Source organism: Prionailurus bengalensis, chromosome A1 (genome assembly GCF_016509475.1).
Source record: "Prionailurus bengalensis isolate Pbe53 chromosome A1, Fcat_Pben_1.1_paternal_pri, whole genome shotgun sequence".
NCBI lineage: Eukaryota > Metazoa > Chordata > Mammalia > Carnivora > Felidae > Prionailurus > Prionailurus bengalensis.
In genome coordinates this window covers 209,153,413-209,180,719 of record NC_057343.1, presented here as the reverse complement: position 1 = coordinate 209,180,719, position 27,307 = coordinate 209,153,413, and the positions used below count along the sequence as shown (strand labels likewise).

The window sequence follows — 27,307 nt, the reverse complement described above, 5'->3', positions numbered from 1 at the left end:
CCTTCATGTAAGCTTGTCAACAATACTCACTTGATGGTGCAGATTCGCTTTCACTATTATGTCTAGAGCTGGTTGACTCAGAGTTCAAACTCAGAGTGCTCGGGATAGATGAGAGTTCATTACAGAGTTGTTCTACATCATCTGGAACCACTGGCCACAGATGTTTGCGACTGTGCCTTACAGAATCCCAGTTGTGACATTTCAGAATATCACAGCCTTGTTTGGTTTTGGCTATGAGGCCAAGCACATATACACAGGTCCTGTATGTAAAAGATGTAGTAATGAACTGTTTAGATTTCCAAACTGAGATTTCTTAAAGCAACCAAAAAATATTAGTTTGCTGTATGTACATTTGAATTTTTTTTAAAGTCATTAAAAATTGTGGAAAAAATGTATTTAGATGAGTTAGGAGTAACTTAGAAGCAGTAAATGACATGAAAACCTTTCTTTTTTAATGTTTATTTATTTTTGAAAGAGAGACAGAGAGAGTGTGAGCATGAGCGGGGGAGGAACAGAGAGAGAGGGAGACACACAATCATAAGCAGCCTCCAGGCTCTGAGCTGTCAGCACAGAGCCTGACATGGGACTAGAACCCACCAACTGTGAGATCATGACCTGAGCCGAAGTCAGACGCTCAACCGACTGAGCCACCCAGGAGCCCCCTAAAACCTTTCTAATATAGATCGTAATTTCAGTGAAGTAATTTGAAAGAACGTAATGTAATCTTAGGAAAAAATGACATATTCTAGCTTTTCTGGGGTCAATCTAGAACATTTGGGCTATTGAACTACTGCAATATTTGAACATACTGTCACTGTTTATTTGCCAGTTACTAAACTTCAACATTATAATAACAAAAATGGAATTATAACATTAAGCAAGGAGGAGCTCCTTAAGATGTTTAAGTTAGTGCATTTAAAAATCTTTTTTTGTTTAAAAAATTTTTTAAAGTTTATTTATTTTATTTTGAAAGAGAGTGCACGTAGGGAAGAGGTGGGGGGGTGGGGTGTGGAGTGAGCCTGACGTGGGGCTCAAACTCATGAACCACGAGATCATGACCTGAGCCAAAGTCAGACGCTTAACTGAGCCGCCCAGGCACCCCAAAATCTTTTTTTTGTTTTAAAGTAAACTCTACTCCCGATGTGGGGCTCAAACTCATCACTCTGAGACCAAAAGTCACATGCTCTACTGACTGAGCCAGCCAGGTGCCTCCCCCACACTTTTTTTGTTTTTACCTTATATCATTAAGACTTTCAGTAAATTAACAGTTCTAATGGACTAAATCATAAAATAGTCTTCCCTCACAGCCATTTGTTAACAGTAACATATATATACAATAGAAAGATTTATGAATGAAATAACATACCCTCTGACTGAAAGAACCTCACACTGCTTTGCAAGTTTTAGTATATCTGGAATCACATTTTCTTCCTGTAGCAAATTGAGACCCCAATTTGACGAGCCAATATTTCCCTGAAAGAAAAGAAGTCACTTATATCAAATCGATTTAGAAGAGTAACACTTTCAAGAAATTTGGAAAGCTACTAAAAACAAAAAATTAACCCCATCTTGGAGAAAAAATGTGAAAAAAAACCTCAAATAAGGAACTTCAGAAATCAGTGTTCCATTTGTCTCAGCAAGAAAACTAATAGTTTAATCATCTATCTTCCAGCCTAAAAATATTTAAAATGGGCAGAAACAATCTGGGTCTTAGAACATTAATCTCAGAACAAGTTCCAAATCAAATGATTTTTTTTATTATTATTAATGGGAAAATTAGAAATATCTTAAAATGATGAAGATCTTATAGAAGTGTTTATTACAAACCAAGGCCCAAAGAGATGCTTTCAGTTTTTTAATTTCTTCCCATTTATCCAAATCTGGTGTACGAACATTATGACAGAGTTCAGTAATAATATTCTGGAGAAAGAAAGAAAAAAACATAGGAGTAACAATATGTTTTTAATGTATTTTCTTACTGCATCTTAAAACCTATCATTTAAGGTTTGCATTTAGTAACTTTTGTATATTTAAAATTCTAAAATAATTTTATGCAAAATTTCTTAAGCAGCATTAGTACAGGGGCTCTGAGTTCATATTCTAGAGTTAGCACTTACTAGCTATGTGGCTTTGAGCAAGTTATCTAATCTCCCAATGCCTTATTTCCTAATCTCTAAAATAGAGATCTGTCTCATAAGGCTTAATGACTTAATTATCACATATAAAGTGCTTAACAAAGTATTTGGTATCTAGTATTATAAAAATGTTAGCCATAATTATCATTTTTTAAAATAGAAAATAATATTCGTGAATTAAAAACACTAATATAAAGATATGTGCCCCAGAAGTCTTCATAGACATAATATAAAAATAGGACACTACAGAGTATATTTATGCAAAACTTGCTCCTGAGATGAACACAAATACAAAAATGAACATAAACTGCTAGATTACTATTGTTCAGAAGACACACAGGCAAATACTTACAGATCTATTTCTAAAATAAGTAAAAGGTTACATTTATTGAAAACACCTAGTAGCAAGACATATTCACAGCCATAAATTTGGTGCGCTAAGCATGAAAGAATAACTGCTTGACTCATCCGGTTACATTTCATGAAGTACAGGGGAACAGGGAAGTACAGACAGGAACTGATACTTCCAGTCTGCTGCTCACCAAAGATAACTAAATCTGTATCAGGTTCAGTTTAACTTCCCAACAAGAATGACAAAATTCACTTTTTCAGTATGTTTTTGCTGAAGAGAGAAACTTCCCCAACTGTAAAGGTCGAAACTCAGACTTTCAGTGGGTTACTTACTCTATGTAACCAATTTGCTATGCAAAAGGTAACACCTACCTCCGGGAAAGGAAAGGCATGCAAGGCAGTAATATGTCTAAGGATTACAAACACAGAATGCCTACATCAGTTATAAGACAGATGGCTTTTAAAGCAATTATGCCACTAACTTTAAGGCTTTTGAGAAGTTTTTGCAAAGATACTACTTCAGCAATATTGTTTCCTACCACTGTAGCTATTTCAAATGATTAAATTATGTTTTTACCTGTACTTCCAACAAATGACAGCCTGTTTTGTGGTGTACCAGTTGTCCATACAGGTGTACAGGCAGGTAGACATGAGGACGCTGTAATCTAGTATAACAAAGAATATTGATATGCCTATCGGCTCACTTACAATATGCTAATTAAAACAAGAACTACTAATAAAGTACTAGATACTTTAACAAAGCACTACTTTAAAGTACTAATACTTTATTAGTACTACTACTAACGCACTAGATAAAGATATAATTTCTTGGCATACAAAAAAATATGAAGGTGGAGGAGCATGAGGATTTCTCTAGAAAATTAAGTTTAGCTGGCCTCAAACTAACAGACTAGGGTAAGAGCATGAAGGGTATATGAATTAGATCAGTAAGGTATTCAGCATGTTAACAGTGACACGGGAATTTTTCAGCCATCAATGCCATGCTGTAAGATTTTTTTATGTCAGTGCAGGAAGTAAAATTTCCAAGTACTCAGAACACTTTAAACAATAGAGAGTTATTACAAACTGGCTTTAAGTTTGTTTTTTTTTTTTTGAGGACCAGCAATAAATTATTCCATGAAGTAGTCTGTACCTTTGGTTACTTCGACGAACATAGTTATCACCATCAACTGGCTTTCGGTAAGTAGTAAGTGCTTCATTAAGTTGTTCTTCAATCAAGTCAACATATTTTGAATTGTATTCCTAGAAGATATTGTTGTAGTTGTATATAGTATCATAACAACATTCACTACATTCATAATATGTTAGGTACCTAGCAAATCTTGGAAACATAAATATGAGAAAAATGAACATCTGTTCAGGAAATTTAAGAAATTTTTAAAAGGGTAAAACCAAGTATTATGAATGCAAATGTTCTACCATACCCCAAAGCTTTTTGAAAAAAAATTCAGTCTATTTATTTTGAGAGAGAGTGAGTGAGTGAGTAAGCAGGGGAAGGGAGAGAGACGGAGTGAGAGGATCCCAACCAGCCTCCATAGTGGCAGCTCAGAGCCCAAATGGGGCTCAATCTCATGATGCTGAGATCATGACCTGAGCTGAAATCAAAAGTTGGATGCTTAACTGACTGAGCCACCCAGGTGCCCTCTGCTTATACTTTTATCCCCATCTGCAATTAATATTTTAGAGTCCATATAAGTAAGTTAATAATTTTGTTTTTTATCTTATTTAAACTACTTTCCCCATTAAATATGAATAAACAAAAAACTAGCCTCTTAATATTAAACCCTGAAGGTATTCACTAGAAATTTAAAAAGGGAAATTAAACCATTAATTTAGTGCCTTTTGATAAAACATATCCCTTTCCCCACTGATTTAAATCAAGTCAAATGTATAAATTTTTCCAACTAAAACTTGGAAAACTTCTAGTTAACTTCTTTAAACTGAGAGTCAGTCACTTGCATCTTTATTTCAAGAGATCACTTTAAACTGGTTAGAAGGAATGGGTAGGACCTCTCTGGAAGGCAATTTGGCAGTATGTATCACAAATTTTAATTCATATACTTTTGACTCAACAACTATACTTTCAGAAATGTATCTTAAAGGGGCACCTCGGTGGTTCAGTCAGTTAAGCATCTGACTCTTGATTTTGGCTCAAGTCATGATCTCACGGTTCATGAGACTGAACCCTGTGTAGGGCTCTGTGCTGATACCGTGGAGACTACTTGGGATTCTCTCTCTCCACCCCCCTTCCTCCTCCCCCCCCATGCACGTGTACTCTCACTCAAAATAAATTAATAAAAAAAAGTGTATCCTATAGATAATACTTGTACAAGTATGCAAAGATACATGCAAAAATATCCAACAAAACAAAAAACATTGGAAACAATGTCAATACAGGAGTGGTTATCAAGGTACATTCACAGAAAGCACTATGGAGCCATTAAAAAGAATAAGCTAGGGGCGCCTGGATGGCTCAGTTGGTTAAGTGTCTAACTTCAGCTCAGGTCATGATCTCATGGCTCATGAGTTCAAGCCCTGGGTTGAGCTCTGTGCTGATGGCTCGAAGCCTGGAGCCTGCTTCAGATTCTGTCTCCCTCTTTCTCTCTCTCTCTCAAATATAAATAAACATTTAAAAAAAAAATGAGCTAGATTTACATGTGTAGCTCTGAAAAAGATGGCAGATATACTGCTAAGGGAAAACTTAGCTTTATCTATACTTGTAAATAGAATTCATTTGTATTTTTAATTTAAAAATTTTAAGGTTTATTTATTTTGAGACAGAGACAGTGCAAGTAGGGGAACGGCAGAGAGAGAGAGAGAGAGAGAGAGAGAGAGAGAGAGAGAGAGAGAAAGGAAGGAAGGAAGGTAGGTAGGTAGGTAGGTAGGAAGAAGCCCAAGCAGGCTCCGCACTGTCAGTGCAGAGCCTGACATAGGGCTCAAACCCACAAAACTGTGAGATCGTGACCTAAACTGAAACCAAGAGTCAGACACCTAACCAGCTGAATCACCCAGGCACCATTCATTTGTATTTTTTAAATAAAGAATATGTACTTATAAATGTACAGAACATCTCTGAATGCACACAAACTGGTGACAGATATTACCTTCAGAAATGACAGAATAAGGGCACAGGGAGATATTTTTCATTCAAAACCATTTGAGACAACTTGAATTTGGTGAGTTACTACCTTCACTCTCTACTTACAGCCACTAAAAACTTTGTTTTTATGTTTTTCCTTAGGTTCCATATTTATTTTGTAACAGTAATGCAAGGTTTTGATTATACGATACCATTATAGAACAGCATCATTATTATTACTGCTACTATTACCACTATACTATTATCATGCTCCCCTGTATATATGAAAATCTCAGTGCAAAAAAGTCTACTTAAGGCAGCTATTCTGAGCTTTATGCGGGAGTAGTCATATTCATGTGGTTAATCTTTTGACCAGGGCACTCATTTGGAAAACACTAGCAAAGGTCAGGGGTATGGTTTATAGCTGTGAAACGCACTGAATTTCTGATGTGGGTCATCTTGAGGATTCTGTCCAAAAGGACCTATCTGGAGGGCAAGAAAACCCCAATTGAGGGGTGGACATCTAGCTACTAGGAGGCAACAGAAGTAGGCTGCCAGAGGAGCCTACTGCCCTAGTCAAGGGAACTGCAAAGGAGAGATCCATAGTGGAGAGGTCTTGGAGAAATTCAAGAAAGTAACTCTCAAGTAAAAGAACTAACATTTGAAATCTGTCACACTCAAAGCTAAATAGCCCAGATAACAACTGTACCAACTGAGTAAGTCTGTTCTTGGCCCCATGCAACCTTCTTCCTCCTCCTGCTCCAAAGGTGAAGAGGCCCAAACCGGAGAGGAGCACACAGAGTGATGCGATTAACCAGATCCTCCCTCTACTGTAGATTTCTAAGTCTGTATTAGGTCTGGGTGTTAGGGAGAAGTTTTAAACTGAAAGAATTTTGGGGGCATCTGGGTGGCTCATGGCTTAGTTGGTTAAGCATCTGACTTTGGCTCAGGTCACGATCTCATGGTTCATGGATTCGCGTCCCATGTCGGGTTCTGTGCTGACAGCTCAGAGCCTGGAGCCTGCTTCTTTGGATTCTGTGTCTCCCCCTCCCTCTGCCCCTCCCCTGCTTGTGCTCTCTCTCTCTCTCTCTCTCAAAAATAAACATTAAAAAAAATTAAACTGAATGAATTTTTAATATTATACTGTCCTGGATGTTTGATTACTTTGAAAAAGAGACAGACTTAGTTCATGTTGGCATGCCATAAGCTACTGGGAGGAAACCAAAAATAGTGGAAAAGAGTATGGGTTTGGAATCAAAAAGTATCACTGCTCTGCTATTTTCATGCTCTGTGACCTGGGATAAACTACTCCTCTGGGATAAAATTTACTCTTCTTAGCCTCCAAATTTTCATTCACAAAACAGAAATAATAAAATATATTTCACAGGGTTGCTGTGATTAAAGCAAGGATTAAAGGAGGTAATATCTGAAAAGCACTAAGCTCAATGGTAGGCAATCAGTAAGTTAGTTTTCTTCTTTTTCTCTTAATTAATTTGAGAGGACTATGTTGTCTTTATTTTTACATCGCCCATTTACTGCCTAATGAACTGTAATTGCAATTCAGGATGTGTTTGTAATTTTCTAATGAAAATGTTCTAGCGAAATTCACCAATGACCTAACTGTCAAATTCAACAGCCTATTTTCTACTATTCATCTTATGCGACCTCTTTAACAAATATGTATCATTGGCCTCTCCTTCCTGAAGCATCCGTTAGTGACAACATTCTCTATGACAATTTTCTCAGTGTCTTTGTCCTTCTATTCCCCTCATTAAAACAGTCCTTCTATTCCCCTCATTAAATCGCTAGGGAGCAATTTCCACTTTTCTTTCTTTTTTTATTCTTTACATTTTCCCTGGTGATCTCACTCATTTCAGATTTCAGAAGACTCCCAAATTGTCATCTTCAGCACATATCTGAGTTCTTGATCCCCAATTCCAAACATTTTCTAGATACCATAACTTGGTCATTCCACAGAGCAATACCAATTCAACATATTCAAAATTCATTATCCTCACCCTGCAAGCCACTTCTGTAATCACAATCTCTTAATGGTGATCCACTGCATGCTCAGTCATTGAAATCAGAAACTTTTAAGAGTCAGATGGACTCTTTATTCATTATATACAATCAGTCAACAAATCCTACCCATCTTATTTCAAAAATGCTCAGAAAATATACCCTGCCTATCCAATCTCAGCACTACTGGAGTTCACATTCTTACCAATTCTTGCTTCTAAACTGGTCTCAATATTTCTAGGCTTTACCTTTGATGATCAAACTTCTGCCTCTACCCTGCGACCTGTCATGTTTCTAAAGCACAGGTCTGATTATGATTAGTCTTTAAATACCTATAATAATCCCCCCACTTCCAATAAAACTGAAATACCTTAATATGACATAATGTGGTTAGTAAGGCCTATAATCTAGTTCTAATTTACCAATCCAGCCTCATCTTGCCAGTCCACACTTATCCTAGCCCCAATTACACTGGAATACAGATAGCTTTCTTCATAAATCTGAAGTGTCTATAATCTATATAGATCTATTCTGCTCCCTCAGCCTAGAATACCCTTCTTCCTACTTATCTACCTACCTCCTCCTCAAGACCATTCCAAATATCATATGCTTTCCTGAGCCCACCCAACATTGCTTTCACTAATTCTAATCCCTAAGGCAGAATCATTTGTGTTTCCTTATACACTGCACATGCCTTTGTGATTGCAGTTATATTTTATACCTACTATTTGAAAGTACCGTACCAGATATGCTAAGCAATTTTCAATACTGTAATTTGTGTAATAAGGTGACCGATTTTACTACGGTAATTTGTTTAAATAACTTCTATTTATGAACTAGAACTATCATATCTTACCTCAATTCTCCAATTCATCAATTACTAACGACTTCATGCCTAAAGTATGTTTTATAATTATAGAGTTTTTTAAATGAGAGCTTCTTGTGAAATATGGTTCAATATAGACAATGTAAATGATTGACATGATGAAAAATCTAAAAATAATTTACATTTGGATTGATTACCCATGGGATTCTAAGATGCTTTGACAATTTATAATGCTTCAAACAAAACAACCACAGTGACAACCAACTAAAGAAAAGCTAGTAAGTTCTCTAATAACTTCAAATTATTCCCTCCTTCCTAGGTTTCCCCATTATCTAAAACAGCAGTAAGTCTGTTCTCAGATTATGTAAAAGTAGCACCCTAAAACGAAATTAACTTAGATTATTATATCTGCTTGGTAGAACTGTTTTCTTCCTTCATTTAGGAAAACTGTTTTAGTCGTAGCTTCAAAGGGCTATCTAAGGGACCCAAGAATAAAAGAATTATATCAGTAGATTGTATCAATTAAACCAAAAACAAAATTTCAATAGAATGTACACAAAATCAATAGTTCACTATAAAATGACTGCTCTCTAGCTTTAAAAAAATGGATAAATATAAATACAAGTAATTATACAAAATTTAAGACCTGACTTCATATGAATGTTTAAGTATTTGACCTCTTTCGTTTCAAAACACTGATATGAAAAATCCTCTAAATTCATAAATCTATTTCCTAGTATAAAAACATACCAATTAAAGCTTATTCAACAGAGAGTTACCTTGTGCCATTTTTCCAACTGTTTTGCTACATAACCCCTTTCATTCAGATAGGAAAATCCTTTTGGAATGGAAAGAAATCTGTAAATTAAAACAAGCAATAGTTTAACACAAAGTCTTACTACAAGTGTTTAAAGGAGCTAAGATATCTTAAACAATACTATATTTAAGAAGCTAAAAGACTTTAGGAACAGCTCCTTCCTGAAAGTAAAAGGTCAACTATACTATAATTTCAAATAAAAATAAATTTTCATAATCTTGGTAAAACATATGAATCCAATCACAGTAAAGAAAATGTCATGAAAATCATGAGAAGACACAGAAATGTAAAAGAAACATTAAGGAAAACAATGAAAAGACAGAGTTTCAGTATTAAAGGATGTCTAAGATTCTAAAATAGACCTCTTTCAGTAGTTAATACTAAACTCTTTAGAGTGCTTCCTGTTTGGATTTGAACTGAGCTTTAAAATATACCGCTAGAGAGAATACAACAAAAACACAACTATAAGAAAAATTTACTTAATATTTACCTCAGGAGGAGAAGCAAACCCTTGTCCCCAAGGTGAGATAAAGCTGGCTTCATCTGAATAAGAGCATGAAGATTGGCCTAAAAGAAGTATTAGGCAAATTAACAATTGCAAAAGACGGTAAATTCTCCATTTCCAAAACGCCTGTGTTAAGTACATTATAATTTACATAATTTTCTACTAAAATGGAATACTTTAATAATTAAAATTAATTTAAAATAATTGAATAAAAATTCATGTCTAAGTATTCTATTATAAAATAATGAACCTTCACCTTGTCTTCACATGCTTCATCCAGAATATCAAGAGCTTCAGAAGAAATTGTTTTGTTTTTATCGTGTAGCTGGGTCACCAGTAATTCAATTCCCCAGTTATTGAAGAATTCAACATTAGCTCTCAATAATACTCTTAAATGTTTTGTTGCATACAGCCTACAGGCCTACAAAGATAAATGAAAATAAAAAAATAAATTAAAAAAAAAAAAAAAAAACCATGGATCGTCAATTTGGGCTTTGTTTGGCAGTTTTGCTACTTGAAAATGGCAGGAAAATTGGAATTGATGGTCTAGTCCTTGATATATTTTTTTAGACTAGTAAATCAAATACTTTTGTCTCAATCTAGCTGCTTCTTCCCCTTTATAGAAAAAAAATGGGTACTACACATAGTTCCTTGAAGGAACTACTATTTTAAAGTAAACTCAAATTCCATCCCATATTCTTAGAATTAATAATTAATTCTTCTTGGCTAAAATTTATGAGTTATTGAATTAATTGATTATAAAAATATAGTTTTATTGCCTGTATTACACTCACATCAGTAGCTGCAGTAAGGATTTTGGAAAGGATGACTCTTGCCAATCCATCTCTGCTATAATCCAAGCTAGAAACAGTCAGTTTCAGCAAGTGATCTTGATTTTTCAAGGAACAGAGGTTAAGGAGACTAAAAAAAAAAAAAAAAAAAAAAAAAAAAAAAAAAAAAAAGATGAAAATATAAATAAGCATTTCTACAAAAAAGCATTTAATGATAAATATCACATAAAAAGGAATAACAAAGCAGCAAGATAACTCTTTTTTTTTTGTATTTTAATAAAACTTACTAAATACATGTACACAGAATAAAAAGCATACCATTTCTGAGTACATTAAAAATAAAGTTCAGGTATATTTTGAAACAGAACTAGGGATATTCACCACTGAAATACGCTGCATTTTTCCAGCATTTTGACTCCATGAGGGTGGCAAGAAAGTGTTCCAATAAATAAAAAGTAGTGTTGACTAAGGGTAGTCAATAAACCATTATTCTGAAGACTTCGTTCAGGTTTCATTCCAGACGAGGCATTGAGCCACTGAACAATATCCTTTACTAGATCTTCTAAGTATCCTTGCCCATCCTAAAAGAAAATACATTGTGTTATTATTAGAAAAGCATTTTTGCATATAATTAGAAAAATTAACTGTAATCAAGTCCAAAAAATTTAGAGATAATGATGAAGTTACTAACAACAGATACCAATCACTGAGTACTTCTTCATTTCACAATGCTGTATGAAGATGAAGATGATATTATCTTCCACTTAACAAGGAAGAAAACAGGTTTTCTAGAAGGCACATACCTCGTCCAAAGTCACATAACTAGCTAGTGGCAAAGTCAGGATTCAAATCTAGGTCTGGGCTCATTCTGTATGCTACTAAACACAACTTATGCATATTCAGAAATAAAAGGAAGAGGGTTAATTCAATGAAAAACATTTGCCCAGGATAATATTCAAAATGCTCATTACCTCTTCGGACTCAAGAAGAAATTCTGTAAATTGACAACCCACAACTGTGAGCTGCTTAGACTTGGCAAAATCCAGATCCAGGTTGGCATATAATTTACTGCTGGGCTTGTAGAAGTAAAGTAGTCTTCGCACAAACCTAAGACCAAAATAAAATTAGCAACAAAGTAAGAAGCCAACCAATTACTTAGTCATAGCTTATCATACAAGATTTTGAATATGTTTTGTGTTTAAACCACTATAGTAAATGGCAAGGAACAAACATATTTGGTACATTACACACACGCATGCGCGCAAACACACACACACACCAATAAAAAAACAAAAACCAACCAAAAAAACACCTTAGTTATCAAGAACAGTTTGTGAAATAATTTTATGGTGAGATGCCTGAAAGATATAGTAGACAGCAAAGATGCTAGCCGGAAAAATGCAGATATAACATAACTAGCTAGAAGATAAGGCTAGATATATATGAAGAAGCCACCTGAATATAAGCTTTCTTCTCTATTTTGTGACGATCTCTGTTCCATGACTCTATAAAATAATCTTACACTAGATAATTGTAAGCAAAATGTATCATACTACAATTCTGTCAGTTTTTCACAATTAGACAAAAGGTCAAGCATAAAAGTTGCAGGTAAAATTCAGGCAACTTAATTTATAAAGCAATGAATACAATTAGTGATCTTTCAGCTTTATAACTTTCAACATTATGGTCTAAGCTTCCATTTAACTTAGTTCAATATAATTTCATGCACTACAATTCAGTCCAATAAAGGTGCCAAACTCAGGATTTGGAGAAACAAAGTTGAATGAGACTTCATCTTTGTTCTCAAGCAGTATGAGAAGTTAGTGCTATGCTTCTTTATTCCAGTGTAAGTTTATATGTTTCATATATATTCCACATATAGATATTAAGTTAAGCATTATGAGTAGATGAATACAACCAAATAATAATTAAGGACATGAACTTTTCAAAAACATGAAGGCCATTTTATTAAATGAGATCAGTACTGGTGGTTGATCAGTCTAAACTCAGGATAACACAAATGCACACGGTACTAGAACGCAGCACAAAGCTTAAGTACTGCATATGCCACGAACATTAGCTTGTTTTATAAAAAGTGTGGAAAGCATCAACTTGGTTAAGGGGAATGTAAAAAGGAGGACATATGAATAACCCTCCAAAGCCAGATGCAAATGCACGTAGCAGCAGAACAGTAAAAATGGCCATCATTTTGAGAGGGAAACACTATGTCCTTATTATGTCATCCTCCTCACACATTAGGGTTAAGATTACCATATGGTTGATATTACCCCAATCTGAGAAAATTTTATCTGAAGTACATCAAGTGTTCTAAAATTAAAACCAAAATATAAAAAACTACAAAAAGAATTAGCTGATGATTTTGGGCTATAAGACTAAAACTCAAAAATGTATACATGTACCTACTAAATACCAACCACTAAAATGTATGTATGTATCTTTAAAATACCAATTATTACTTTTCATGGGTATTAGGCATAATATAATTCAAATCTAAGTTCTTTCGATTTAAATGCAAAACAGTTGTTACATACCTGTGCAACTGTTCATCTTTATAGTTTCTTAGATTTACATTTGGCCACTAGAAAAACATAATATGTTATATCATACATGTATTTATCAATTCCCAAACATTTAATTGTGATGAATTACAATGAATAATAAAATGAAGCCAATCAAGCCATGACCAAGAAGTATCCTGCCATACCTTAAGAATGGTCCCTATAAGATTCCAATTCCATTCAAGATTCTCTTTATGTTGAAGGACTTGGCTATCTCTAAGGTTCATTAAAAGAGCTTCCTCTGTATCCTAAGACCATCAGAAAGTAATAAGGAAAATTAAAGCAAATTATCTTCACATTGAGAAGACTAAGTTCAAATTTTAAAAATAAAAAGAAAGATTTTTCATTTAAGGATGAATTGTGAAGGCTTTTTAACTTTAAAAAGTTATAAAAACATAGCTCTAAACTACCTGGTCATTATAAAACTGAAATGCCATTTGAAGATCCATAAGCATGAATAAAACTGCAAACTCAAGCAAGTATATGCACATTAAAATCCATCGGCTAAAAAATTAGGAAACTAAGTTAAAACCTGCGGTATTTCATGTCAGTACCTTAAGAACAAATATATCTTTCTGGACTCGGAGATACTGATCCCGTTTCTGGTGTGTTGCAATTGCTTTCTGAATAATGTGATCTAAATGGAGGCTGTAAGGCTTAGGTCCTCGTTTCTTCATTTCATGGAAGCGTTTTAAACAGTTCAAGGCTGCACTGGCTCGCCTAATGAAAAAAAACTGAATTAGTTTTGTAGCAAAGTTAGCATTATGCTATCTATCTACTGAGAGAGAGAGAGAGAGAGAGAGAGAGAGAGAGAGAGAGAGAGGTTCTTAAGCAGGCTCCATGCCCAGCGCAGAGCCCGTTGCAGGGCTCAATCCCACAGCCCTGGGATCATGACCTGAGCTGAAATCAAGAGTCAGATGCTCAACTGACTAAGCCACCCAGGTGCCCCAAAGCTAGCATAATTTTAAAGAGATCAATCTGGTAAATTACTCCAGTAAAATACATAAATTCAAGGCCAGAGATTGTTACTAAAAAGTAAATCATTTAATCAAATTTGGAACCACAAAGAAAAAAATATCAAGAACACTGCTGATTTGTATGAAGAAACACAAATTATTTAGAGCCAACTAAATATGTATTTACTAACCATTTTTCCTGTGGCGGTGGGCACTTTTTATATTATTGGTTTTAAGAACTACAAAGTCTGAAATCTAGTGTTCTCTATTTTCTTATAAAAGTTTAAAAAACTCTCTTATCACATTTAAATCCTTAATACATCTGAAACTGATTTTTATTTATGGTATGACACTGGAATATTTCATTTCTACTCCCTGTGGATAATCGATGATTCCAGTATCAACCTGTACAGTCTCTACTTCCCCCATTGATATACAACTGTAAATGGTATCCTTTCACATATTGTTTTTAATTCCTTGTTTGTGGTACATAAAAGCACAGTTCTCAAGAATCTGGTGGCAATCAAGTCTCAACTACAGAAGTTCTGGTAAATACAAATCAGATTTAAAATTTAAAAACCTTGAGATGTGTTCAGATTAGCAAGTATTTAGAAGTAAAGAGAGCTTGCTGAGCTAAGAAAAACAAAAACAAAAGCCATTATAAGACTGTTATTACTGAAATTTTGAAGGTAAATTTGAATTCTTCATAAACCCTAAAATTCATGGCCATAATCTAACCCAGAAAGTTTAGGTCTACCAGGCTTTGGGAAATACATTTTTCCATCATATTAACTACTAAAATAAAAACTGAAAGGGGAGCCCTGGCTGGCTCAGTCAGTACAGCATACCGCTCTTGATCTCAGGGTCATGAGTTCGAACCCCACATTGGATGTAGAGATTGTTTACATTAATACATTTAACAAAGAAAAAAGTTGAAAGCTATCAGTACTAATGGAAGCCTAGAGTTAGAATTGAGACAGATGATCCCTATGGCTTTTAGGGATCTTCAGTCTACTAAGTAATAGTATATTCATAGGTAAAATTAAAATTAATAAGTAAATACATTATTTATTTATAGTGAGGCCCATATACGTACTTTTGAATTTAAAAAACTTTTTTTTTTTTTTTTTTTTGAGAGACAGAGAGAGTACAAATGAGCAAGGGGCAGAGAGAGAGAGAGAGAGAGAGAGAAGCAGGGCTCACCCAGGGCTTGTGTTTTACCCAAAGCAGGGCATGAGCTGAGCCCGAAGCGGGGTTTGTGCTCACCCGAAGCGGGGCTCATGTGTTACCCAATGCAGGGCTCGAGCTCACCTGATGTGGGGCTCAAACTCACCAACTATGAGATCATGACCTGAGCCAAAGTCAGATGCCTAACAACTGAGCCACCCAGGCACCCAAAAGCTAACTTTGAAGAAATGTGTAACTGTTAATAAAAATTCATAGTTCTGAATAGCTAATGAACTGCATTTTACTAACGTTACCAAAAAAAGTCCAAATATATAGATTTCTCTGATAATAGGCAGAATAAAAAAAAAAAAAGAAAAAACACCCCTGCTTAGACATAATCTTAACTAAATGAAAAGATTCCTACTAGCACTTTCCAATCAAGCTTCTTCATCTTTACCTTTTAAATTACATGTTATTATTAGCACTGAAATTCCACCAGAGCTACAGCTGTATTACCATACTCTTGGTTAAAAATTCTGTTTGTAGTATCTACTTCAGTATTAAGAGTTTAGTTTACTTCAATGCCTACAGTATGAGTTACTAAATTCCAACATTTTTAATTACACACATAAAAGAATACATTGTTAATATTTGTGCTTTGTTAACTTGAAATATTTTAGACATTAAAAAAAGAGCCTGAATTGCTGCTGAAAACATAAAACAGTCAAAAAAATTCTCAGCCAACAATTTTAATGATGAAGTAGATGGATGTCCTTGTCCAGAAATATGCTAGAAAAACCTGATTTTACTAAGCTATAATACTTGGTAGCCTAAAATACAAATTATTAAATAATACTATTAATTTTCCTTTACCTATGAGGCTTCCCTAAAAAATCAATTTAAAAAAACCTAAAAAATTTTAAAAAGAAGAGAAGGTCATCTAAGTGGGTATTAATATCAGACACAATCTTTGCTACAGAGCTCTGATACTTACAGTCTCTTTTCCTTGGGGATATCAAAAGATGCAGCCATATTCATTAGGGTTGGCAGGCAGTGCAAATGATGGCTATGTGAATGAGGAAGAATTGTATTTGCCTAAGATGAAACATAACATTTTTTAAGAGTTGATAAGTAGAAATATTTTATTCTAGAATATCCATATATAAAATACTAAAGGCTTTACTCATGAAATTAACTTAATGACTTTCCAGTACACTTATTTATAATTTTTTATCTTATCTACTTTCAACAAGGATGAGACAGAATAAAGATACAGACTCACATTAATAAAACTCCAAATTTTATAGATCCTACATTATAACTTTATAATTTTTAAGCAGTAATCAATTAAATTCAATTCTTAAATGATTTAAAAGGATTACATATCAAAATTTAGATCCAGTGCTATAATTAATCCTGCTTTCTAAACAAAACCCACCACTCAATTTGCTTTCTATCAATCAAGAAAGATAATAAACAATGAACTAACACCAATACACTTAAAATGACCAGCTTTTATATTTCAAGGGAATCATAGAACTCTGGTCAGGGAGGAAAGGAACAGATGAAATTTATTTTTAAAAAATCCTTCATTTAAAAGCAACTAATTCTAGGGGCGCCTGGGTGGCGCAGTCAGTTAAGCATCCAACTTCAGCCAGGTCACGATCTCGCGGTCCGTGAGTTCGAGCCCCGCGTCAGGCTCTGCGCTGATGGCTCAGAATCTGGAGCCTGTTTCCGATTCTGTGTCTCCCTCTCTCTCTGCCCCTCCCCCGTTCATGCTCTGTCTCTCTCTGTCCCAAAAATAAATAAATGTTGAAAAAAAATTAAAAAAAAAAATAAAAGCAACTAATTCTAGATATTGATAACCTTATAGAAAATGATATACTAAGAATTAAAATAAAAATCAGATCTGAGAAACCTGTAATATTACTTAATTCCTCCATGGATAGGCTGAATGAGAATGCAGCACACGGCTGAACAACTCCCTGATAAACAAGACAGTTCTTTTTTTTTTTTAGTTTTATTTTTTTAACGTTTTATTTATTTTTGAGACAGGGAGAGACAGAGCATGAACAGGGGAGGGTCAGAGAGAGGGAGACACAAAATCTGAAACAGGGTCCAGGCTCTGAGCTGTCAATACAGAGCCTGATGCGGGGCTCGAACTCACAGACTGCAAGATCATGACCTGAGCCGAAGTCGGCCGCTTAACCGACTGAGCCACCCAGGCGCCCCAACAAGACAGTTCTTAAACTCTGTTTAATTCTCTTTATCTCACTCACAGAGCCCAGCTGCTATGTGGAAAAAAAAAATACAAAACACTAGGGGTGGGGAGGACTGAAACAACAGAAATAAAAAGTATTCTGCCAATAAGAGAAAACCATAACATAATTTTAAAAGATTTGCCACAGGGTTACTTCTTCCTTAATGAATTGAAAGTGGTTCCTTTTATTTAGCATTCTATTAACAAATAGGTGACCTAGAAACAGGAATTTCTATCTTGCAAACAATCAGTTCTCCCATTCCTTGATTTGCTGGGACTAGAGAATGGTCAGATCACTTTATTAGCTCCTTTTTTCCAGAAGTTACTGATGTCACAAAAATCAAGGCAAAGAAAAAAAAAAAAAGGATTCTCACCCTCTAAACCTCAACCCACAAGTGTGCAGAGAAAAATGTGTTCAAACAAGGGAGTTCTATTTAGAAAATTTTCACAAAGTTTTCTAAAATTGAGGCACTATTTGCAACAATGTGGATGGAACTGGAGGGTATTATGCTAAGTGAAATAAGTCAGAGAAAGAAAGATATCATATGTTTTCACTCATATGTGGAATCTGAGAAACTTGACGGAAGACCATGAGAGAAGGGAAGGGAAAAAAATTGTTACAAACAGAGAGGGAGGCAAATCATAAGAGACTCTTAAATACAGAGAACTGAGGGTTGATGGAGCGAGAGGCGAGTGTGGGGAAAATGGGTAATGGGCATGGAGGAGGGTACTTGTTAGGATGAGCACGGGTGTCGAACGTAAGCAATGAATCATGGGAATCTACTCCCAAAGCTAAGAGCACACTGTATATGCTGCATGTTAGGCTAACTCGACACAAGAAATATTTTAAAAATATAATGAATAAAATTCAGGCACTGATTGCCATATTATTTCTACTGCTACCTGATAAAAATATCTAGTTTTGTAATTTCTTGCTTATTAGGCAGAATATCTTTCTGAGATACATTAAGATTTATAGGATTCAAAATGTCAGTATCAAAAGTGAGTATAAAAATCAATATTCAGTACTTATTAAAATTTTTTTTATTTTTAATGTTTTTTATTTATTTTTGAGACAGAGACAGAACATGAGCAGGGGAGGGGCAGAAAGAGAGGGAGACACAGAATCTGAAATAGGCTCCAGGCTCCAAGCTGTCAGCACAGAGCACGATGCGGGGCTCGAAGTCACAGACTGTGAGATCATGACCTGAGCCGAAGTCGGACGCTCAACAGACTGAGCCACCCAGGCGTCCCAATATTCAGTACTTTTAATTTTTACATTTGTTCCATTTATAAAACTAGCCTATACATAAATACACACACACACACACACACACACGTATAGATAAATACAAGGCATCAAGGCTCTTTGCAATGTAAAGACAAATAAAAAATGAACTTTACTTTTTGAGGTACTACAAAGTAACATTATTAAAATAACCTTTTTATAAATTAAAACAGTAAATGGTATGAAACATAATCAGGAGTTGTGAACTTACCATATGTAGAAGCTCTCCTAAGAGGATGGTAGCTCTAACTGAGATATGGTCATCACTGTTTGTTATCACTTCAACCAAGCCCTTTGAAAATAAGAAAGAAAATATTATAGTTGCAAAATAGTATCTAGGAAGAAATGTATGCATCATATATGCCTGTTGCTCTGAAAGAACTCTGTCAGAGAAAATTTTAAAAAATAAAATAAAGTTAAGGTTTATTAAGTCTTGCCTCTAGAAGTCCATTACGAATAAATGCAGAGAGTATCAGCGCCAAGTAATTATCCATGAGGTCTGGCCTAGAAATAAACACAGCACAGAATCAGTTTAAATACTGTTCAATATATTACATAATTGAACATAAAAACAGTAACTAATAAATTTGAACTATTTCTCAAAATTCTACCTGGATCTGGCACGATGAGGAAGAATAGTTTTTGCCTCGGCTGCTACAAAGCCATCTGAAAGCCTCCAACTGTCTTGGAATCTGCCTGGATCTAAATAGTTAAAACCAGGTGGTTAGAAAAAAATGAAAAAAATCACTAAAACGTATCAGTTAACCATCAGCTAGTCAGGCTATAAATAATGTTTTAAAATGTTAGTTAAATAAATAGACTGAAAAGGCATTCAGAAAAAACTGATTTCTTGATGTACACAGATCTAAACTTCTTTCATTTTGGGACTTAGGAGTCATTTGGCTAAAATGAAATGAGAATGAGATAATCTAATCTGAGAATTACATCAGTTTCTTATCTCCTCTCTTCCTTTCAAATTTGTCCATCTTTCTGTTAATTTCACTGTTCATATGCAACAGCTAGGGTCATGAGAAAAAATTTTTGATTTCTTATTTTTAGAAATTTATTTGACATTTTATTTTCATATCAATTCCATGATGATGCAATAAGAAGATGATATTTAATATTTAGTTCACTATTTTGCTTTTAAAGGACTCTGCCTCTATCAGATAAACCATTAAAAAAATTACAATATAGGAACAGATACAAATGTACTTTGATACTTACCTACACTAAGCAGCGCTTCTATGAATTCTTCAGTCACAACAGGTAGAGGAAGACGAAATATATCATAGAGTACTTCAAGCAGACCTCGCTACAAGTGCAAATAAATACAGTCCATTTATTTTTATGGAATGAATCATTTAAATTAAGAAACTAAAAAATTGAAAAAAGATTTTATTAAATGTCCTATTCACAGAATAAAATACTGATTAAGACAAAACTACTGTATGTTAGAAAATTACCATATCAGGCCTGTATTACACAAGAGATAACTACAGCATACTTACTATATACACGATTTAATCTTTCCAATAAATCTTTTATTATCCCCATTGTAGTAGATATGGAGAAATAGATTTACAGGTTAAAAGTAATTTACCCAAGGTCATGGAGCTATCAATACTAAAATCAGGAGTCAAATCTGAGTTGGCCAGACTCCCAAAACCATGTTCTTTCACCATCTGCTAAGTAAGCAGTCAAATGAATTGCCCTAACCTTTAGCTCCCTGCTTATAGGTCTTTCCATCTACAATCACATCCTTCCACTTCCGTTCTAAATGCTTTTCACTTCACATTAAGCAAGGCACCATTGGCTAATATTTTCTAATATTTTTAAACTCCAGGTTTGGTTCAAACAAAGAAAAACAAGAAAAGGGCAAATTTATTCTTTTGAACACAATTAAAACAAAAACATTTAAGTGGAGAAGGAAGAACCACCAAAGAATTTTTTTCCTCCAATTTCAATTTGTTTCAGCTGTTTAATATAAATTGTTATGCATTAATAATTTAGGAATATATCTAATAAGCATATAAATATTAAACTAATTTTAATCAAAACCGCCACTCATACACATTATGAAAACATAAGTTAGAAGGCATAAGATACATAAATACTGTATTTAGTTTTTACTAAATATATTTCTGTACTGCTTGAACCTTTTATGAGAATGCCCTTCCACATTGTTTGCATTTTTTAATGAATAAAGTACAATTGATTTCATATTTTAATCCAGTTTTTAGTACAGCCACAGTTCCTAACAACATCAGTATTTCAAATTTTTCACATTATCCTTAGGATTCAACTAAGCAGTATACATTTATTCATGTATTTGTTTAAAAAATTTTTTTAATGTTTATTCATTTTTGGAGAGAGAGACAGAGCATTAACAGGGGAGGGGCAGAGACACAGAGGGAGTCATAGAATCTGAAGCAGGCTCCAGGCTCCGAGCTGTCAGCACAAAGCCCAACACGGGTTAGAACTCAAGAACCATGAGATCATGACCTGAGCTGAAGTTGGACGTTTAACTGAGCCACCCAGGGACCCCTATTCATGTGTTTTTTTAAATGACCTATGATATAGAATAAGGAAAAGGCAACACCTGAAACAGATTTTTTTTTTTTTTGAACAAATAATCTCCTCTGTTAAAAGCCTAGGAATAAAACAATTAGAGTAACTTTTACCTACCCTTATTTCCATATTTGGTATACAAAGTACTCCAATTAGAGACTGGATCCCAGAGTTTCCAGGTTTGCATAAATTAATAATGCCTACAAAGGATAAAAAGGGAAATTACTGATTTGAATTTCAAAAAAAATCTATAGTATTCATAATATAAAATCTGCAGTATCTTTCCAAATAATTTCCAAAACTGTGCTATTATTTGGTTATCAGAAGTAACATTTCCCTGTTGACTAGAGATTATTAGTAACTTTATCATTTAAATTCCTTCTTCTATTTGTTTCATACCCAAAAATGTTCATGACTCTGTCTACTACTCCTGTTTACTGATGACTGGTTTTCAGAAAGTAATACCAGAGAGAGTAAGACAACATTCCGTCTTTCTTATATAATACCTTCTTAACCTAAAGTGGAGTGAAAAACTTGCTTGGCTTTTGTCTTTTAAAAGTTTAATTCTAGGGGCGCCTGGGTGGCGCAGTCGGTTAAGCGTCCGACTTCAGCCAGGTCACGATCTCACGGTCCGTGAGTTCGAGCCCCGCATCGGGCTCTGGGCTGATGGCTCAGAGCCTGGAGCCTGTTTCCGATTCTGTGTCTCCCTCTCTCTCTGCCCCTCCCCCGTTCATGCTCTGTCTCTCTCTGTCCCAAAAATAAATAAAAACGTTGAAAAAAAAAAAGTTTAATTCTAAAATTTATTGAATGCACAAAAGGCTGTACCTGACAGACTTCAATTAATCTTTATAGATCAAAATTTTAAGTGAAATAATTAAATCAAACAATTTTAAGCACATTATTATGTCACAAAGGAAGTTATGTGAAGAGCCAATAAACACGGACAAAATAATCAATATTCAGTCATTGGGGAAATCCAACTAACATTCCCAATGAGATACCACTATACACCCATCAGAACGGCTAAAATTAAAGACAACACGAAATGCTGGCAAGGATGCAGAGCAACTGGAACTCTCACACTGACGATGGGGGTACAAAATGGTGTAAGTATGCTGAGAAAAAGTCTGTCAGTTCCTTACAAAAAAAACTAAACATGCATCTACATTGTGACCCAGAAATTCTGTTTGGGTATTTACCCAGAACAAATGAAAGCTCATGTCCACAGGAAGACTTTTTAATTGCTCTGGTAATCATTAGCACACTGACTTACAAATAGACCATTTTAATAATTTTGTACAAATCCCTCTGACTCTAATAATAATGTATAAAGTTAAGACTAGGTTAACATCTAAATCAGATGACGCAATAGTAATTTAACATATGAAAAAATAATCAAGTTTTTCTTACTGGATGTTAAAGCAGCAGAGTAACTTACCTGCCCATGACCGGAATGTTGCTATGATTCCCATTTTACTGGCTAGAAACCTCGCTTCTCTGTCTTCTCTGTTTGAAAGTGGAGCAGAGACCCAAGAAATTAAATGTTAAAATAAAAAAGTGTGATTTTTTTCTACTGTATTAGAAAAAAACCTATTATTAACATTTAAATGTTCACACAAAAAATAACACGTTAAAAAAAAAAATCTACCTCAAAGAAAATTACCCAATTATATACTGACTCCCACCCCAATTTAAAATTCCCAACATATTGGTTTAAAATAAGTTATAAATTCCACTTTTAATTTAGTTCGACTTTTTCTACTCTTTCTGAAAACTATTCTTAGATACCTCATTAACACCTTTAATTGAGCATTAGAGGGGTGCCTGGGTGGCTCAGTCAGTTAAGCGTCCGACTTCGGCTCAGATCATGATCTTGCGGTTCGTGAGTTCAAGCCCGCATCGGGCTCTGTGCTGAGAGCTCAGAGCCTGGAGCCTGCTTCAGATTCCGTGTTTTCCTCTCCCTCTTCCCCTCCCCTGATCACACTCTGTCTCTCTCTGTCTCTCAATAATAAACGTTAAAAAAAAAAAAAAATTTGAGCACTAGAAGCAGCAACACCCTATTTAATAAGTATCTCTGTCACAAGGCTTAGCAAAGAAAATTACCTTTTACTTTTGCCACATGTAATCCTTTAAGTATTTATTTATTTAACCTCTACTCCTAACGTGGGGCTTGAACTCAAGACCCCAAGATCAAGAATCACATGATCTTCCGATGGAGTCAGCCAGGTGCCCCAACGTGTATTCTCTTTACTTGAAACTTCTTGCCCAAATTTATTTGAACATTTCTAACAAGCAAGCCCAACAACCCATTTATGCACTGATATTATTAAAAAACTAGATATTAATATCAACAGCTGCTTTCTTCTCTTAAAATTGTATATCCAAACTGTCTCACTTGTTCTTTCCCATACAATAGTTCATGACCGCTAATTAAGCAATATAACTATTTACATTCATTATATATTTTCCATGTATGGCTTATGGCCAGTTTCAATACTTAATAGCAATCTTACACTATTTATGCCACCTCAACCCCACCTCTATTCTGTGTCTGGTTTTTTCTGTGCTATCTTTTTTCTTTCCTAATAAAATCCTTAAACAGGTCTGAGAATACAGAAATTGAGAACTTAGAAAGCAAAAACAGAGGGGATTAAAAAAAAAGACAGAAAATCAAGTTAAAAGAATGGTGAGCAATCAGAGTCTACAAAAGAGGAATGAAACACTTAACAATAAACACAAATAAGCCACCCTAAGCTTGGCAGCATCAAATAAATGAGAATGCAACAGAAACTGAAATGAGGAGATGAGGTGGTGAAAGGAATGAGAACTGGACAACTATGGGATAAAGCTTCTGGTGCTCCTTCTCTTAAAAATGTTAGTGACAAGGGAGCCTGGATGGCTTTGTTGGTTAAGTGTCTGACTCTTGGTCTCAGCTTAGGTCATGATCTCAGGGTTCCTGAGTTTGAGCTCAGTGTCAGGCTTATCTAACAGTGCAGACCCTGCTTGGGATCCTCTGTCTCTCTAGGGGATCTCTGTCTTGGGATCTCTGTTTCTCGAGAGGAAGAGAGAGAGAGAGGGAGAGCGAGCGAGAGAGGGGCCCTGCTCATGCATTCTCTCTCAACAAACAAACAAACAAACAAACATTTAAAAAAATGTGAATGACACACCTATAGTGACTGCCTGGTAATCCATTCTCTAACATATTCAATAAATTTGTAGCATTTTTTTTTAAAAATCACTCATTTCCTTGTTTCCTGGCCATAATGTACCTATACTCTAGGAAATACCCATACTCTAGGAACTTAATGAATATGTAGAACCAAACAGGTAAGGAAGGATTTTGGTGGAATGTACTTTTCCCTCTCCAACTCTAAAAAAATACCCAGGCTCATCTCTCATTCATCCTGGTAGACAGAACTCTAAAAACGTCCTCCAACCCCTGAAGATTCTATGCCTTAATCCCTCGACACTGTGAATATGGTATCACTGCCACGTTGTGACTAATTTATGTTATACAGCCTGGCAGATCATCTGGTAGGCTTGATCTAATTGGAGAGCTTTCGCCAGCTGGTGGTAGAAGAGAAAGTCAGAGAGATTCAAAGTAAAGGGTTCCAGGAATTTTTTTCTGTTTGAAGACAGAGGGAGCCATGTGCCAAAGAAAGAGAGTGGCTTCCAGAAGCTGAGAGTAGGCCCAGCTGACAGCAAGGAAACCAAGAACTCAGTTTTACAATAGCAAGGAAGTGAGTTCTGCCAACAACCTGAATGAGCTTGGAAATGGATTTTTCATCAGAATCCCCAGATAAGAGTTGTGCAGACTTATGACCTACTGAGCTATGAGTTAATAAACTGATGTTATTTTAAGCTGTTACATTCATAGTAATTTGTCATGTAGCAATAGAAAGTGTATTTCTCCCATCAAGAAGGACAATGCTAAGTATCATAAGGAAAAGCCAAGAAAGGGGCTAAAAGAATCCCAATCCATAAGAAGTAAGGTTTGAGAAGTCTTAGAGAACATCTTTTTTGATTTCTTAGCTCAGATCATGAAATGTTAGGGTGTGATGAGTCCACAGGGATAGAAGTGATTAAAGATCTAAAACCACTATTTCAGAAAAATGAAAAAAAAAAAATCTCCGTTTCGTAATATTCTAAAACTTAAGAATTTTAAGTTGTATACTATCTATCAAGTAAGTGCTTATTTATGTCTGCAATCCAACAATTCTACTAGAAATACACTTCATAATATATTTATTGTAATTATGCCCTCTGCAAAATCTTCACAGATAATACATTAATACATTGATAATACACTGATTCCCTGAATCAATTTACAGTTATCTCAGAATACCTAGTGAACATGTGCTTTTCTCTCCAAAAAAAACTCTGAAAATTACCCTATTTCTAGAAAACAACCTTTTCTCTCTCTCCTTTTATTTCCTTACTAACTTTACTTTCAAAATTCTACAGAGTATATCTTTCTGCTTACTCAGTTTGTTAGGGTAGCTCTTCATTCTATTCCCTTTCGTTTTTCATTCTTTTAGCCTCTCAATGCAATTATGCTAAAAATACATACAAGAGAAAAACAAAGATCTAGGTTTCTACCACAGCCCATCTTATATTTTTTTCATTAAGAGCTTAATTCCAAGTCTTTAAATTTCTCATAGCTTATTTTTAATTTTTTAAACCACAGTTAATTATATTATGAGAACTATAACATAACTCCATGAAACAGGAAATTTATTTAAATTTACATGTTCTGGCTCTACAAGCAATCAGGCAAATCTAAAAGCTTTAACAGCAACACACTTCCTTGTAAGTTATTAGGAACCAGTGGTACTTACTTGAGTTGTCCTTCAGCTGTATCTGGACTATGTCTGTAGTGAAAATCGGTATAGGGTGCTAAAATTCGCTAATAAAAATAAAGGAGAAAAAGAAGAAGAAAAATGGTCCTTATCATAAAATGCATTCTTCCTGTAATAAGTTAAAGTTAATTTCACTTATCTATATCTTTGATTGGGTATACTATTTGAGAGACTTATTTCTCCAAATTCATCATCAAGGAATATACTTGAGTGATTTTTTTCATGTACCAATCGAATTTTTTAACTTTTAAATTGAGGTGTAACTAAGCACAAACTAAGCACATTCCTATAACTGGCACCAGAGGAAGAAAACATTAGCATCCTTAAAGTCTCCTTATTCCTTCTTTCGACTCAGTCACTACCTACCCCCAGATTATTATCCTGACTTTTAAAACTATGACTTAGTTTTGCTTCTTTTTGAACATTATTAAGTGGTTTTATTTTATAAATTCATTCTTCTTTTCACGCTAGTATAAAAAAATCCAAGTTATTTTGGTATATTGCTCTTGTATTCAGCATCTTGCTAAACTCACTCATTTTAAACTTTTAACCACTGTATCAGGTTTACCATCCCTCCCATTGTGCCTCCTGCATTACTGTGGTCTAATTTTTAATATTAAACAGAATTTAAAATACATAAGACATTATTAAAATGACTTTTGCCAATCGGTATTCTTTTATATTTAGTCACCTCTGTGCCTTTTCTATCATGCATCATTCCTTCCAACATTTCCTTATTTGTCTTAGATCATTTTCCTTCTGAGGACTCCCCTTACTCTTTCATTCTTTGTGTGTCTCATTTTTGAAACAATAAATATTTATGATCTCATATGGTTTCTGTGAGTCAGGAATCTACTAGAGGCTCAGGTATGCAGTTATGGTTTAGGGTCCCTCACAAGACTGCAGTCAAAATACTGTCAAAACCAGAGTCACCTGAAGACTGTTTCAAGATGGTTCACTCACAATGTGCTAGTTAGTTGGCAACAGAGCTCAGCTCCTCCCACATGTACCTCTCCCCTTGGGCTGTTACAGTGTCTTCCAGACATAAGGGCAAATAATCCAAGAAAGCGTACTGTTTCTTTA

The 27,307-nt window shown here is 34.7% G+C and overlaps 1 protein-coding gene across 6 annotated transcripts in view; it reads right to left on the bottom strand.

Moving 5' to 3' along the window:
- RICTOR (RPTOR independent companion of MTOR complex 2) overlaps positions 1–27,307 on the bottom strand; it is a 123,699-nt gene that overhangs the window by 21,989 nt on the left and 74,403 nt on the right. For all 6 annotated transcript variants that reach the window (XM_043599551.1, XM_043599566.1, XM_043599557.1 and 3 more), the window contains 22 exons: positions 26,204–26,271; positions 22,804–22,871; positions 21,483–21,565; positions 20,022–20,109; positions 19,406–19,496; positions 19,232–19,298; positions 19,006–19,086; positions 16,241–16,341; positions 13,678–13,843; positions 13,270–13,371; positions 13,097–13,143; positions 11,516–11,651; positions 10,926–11,125; positions 10,548–10,674; positions 10,010–10,174; positions 9,739–9,815; positions 9,211–9,289; positions 3,640–3,749; positions 3,064–3,151; positions 1,828–1,920; positions 1,367–1,473; positions 31–260 (listed from right to left, as the gene is read on the bottom strand). In XM_043599551.1, the coding sequence (XP_043455486.1) occupies positions 31–260; positions 1,367–1,473; positions 1,828–1,920; positions 3,064–3,151; positions 3,640–3,749; positions 9,211–9,289; positions 9,739–9,815; positions 10,010–10,174; positions 10,548–10,674; positions 10,926–11,125; positions 11,516–11,651; positions 13,097–13,143; positions 13,270–13,371; positions 13,678–13,843; positions 16,241–16,341; positions 19,006–19,086; positions 19,232–19,298; positions 19,406–19,496; positions 20,022–20,109; positions 21,483–21,565; positions 22,804–22,871; positions 26,204–26,271 (2,374 nt within the window). The remainder of the gene's footprint in view (positions 1–30; positions 261–1,366; positions 1,474–1,827; positions 1,921–3,063; positions 3,152–3,639; positions 3,750–9,210; positions 9,290–9,738; positions 9,816–10,009; positions 10,175–10,547; positions 10,675–10,925; positions 11,126–11,515; positions 11,652–13,096; positions 13,144–13,269; positions 13,372–13,677; positions 13,844–16,240; positions 16,342–19,005; positions 19,087–19,231; positions 19,299–19,405; positions 19,497–20,021; positions 20,110–21,482; positions 21,566–22,803; positions 22,872–26,203; positions 26,272–27,307) is intronic.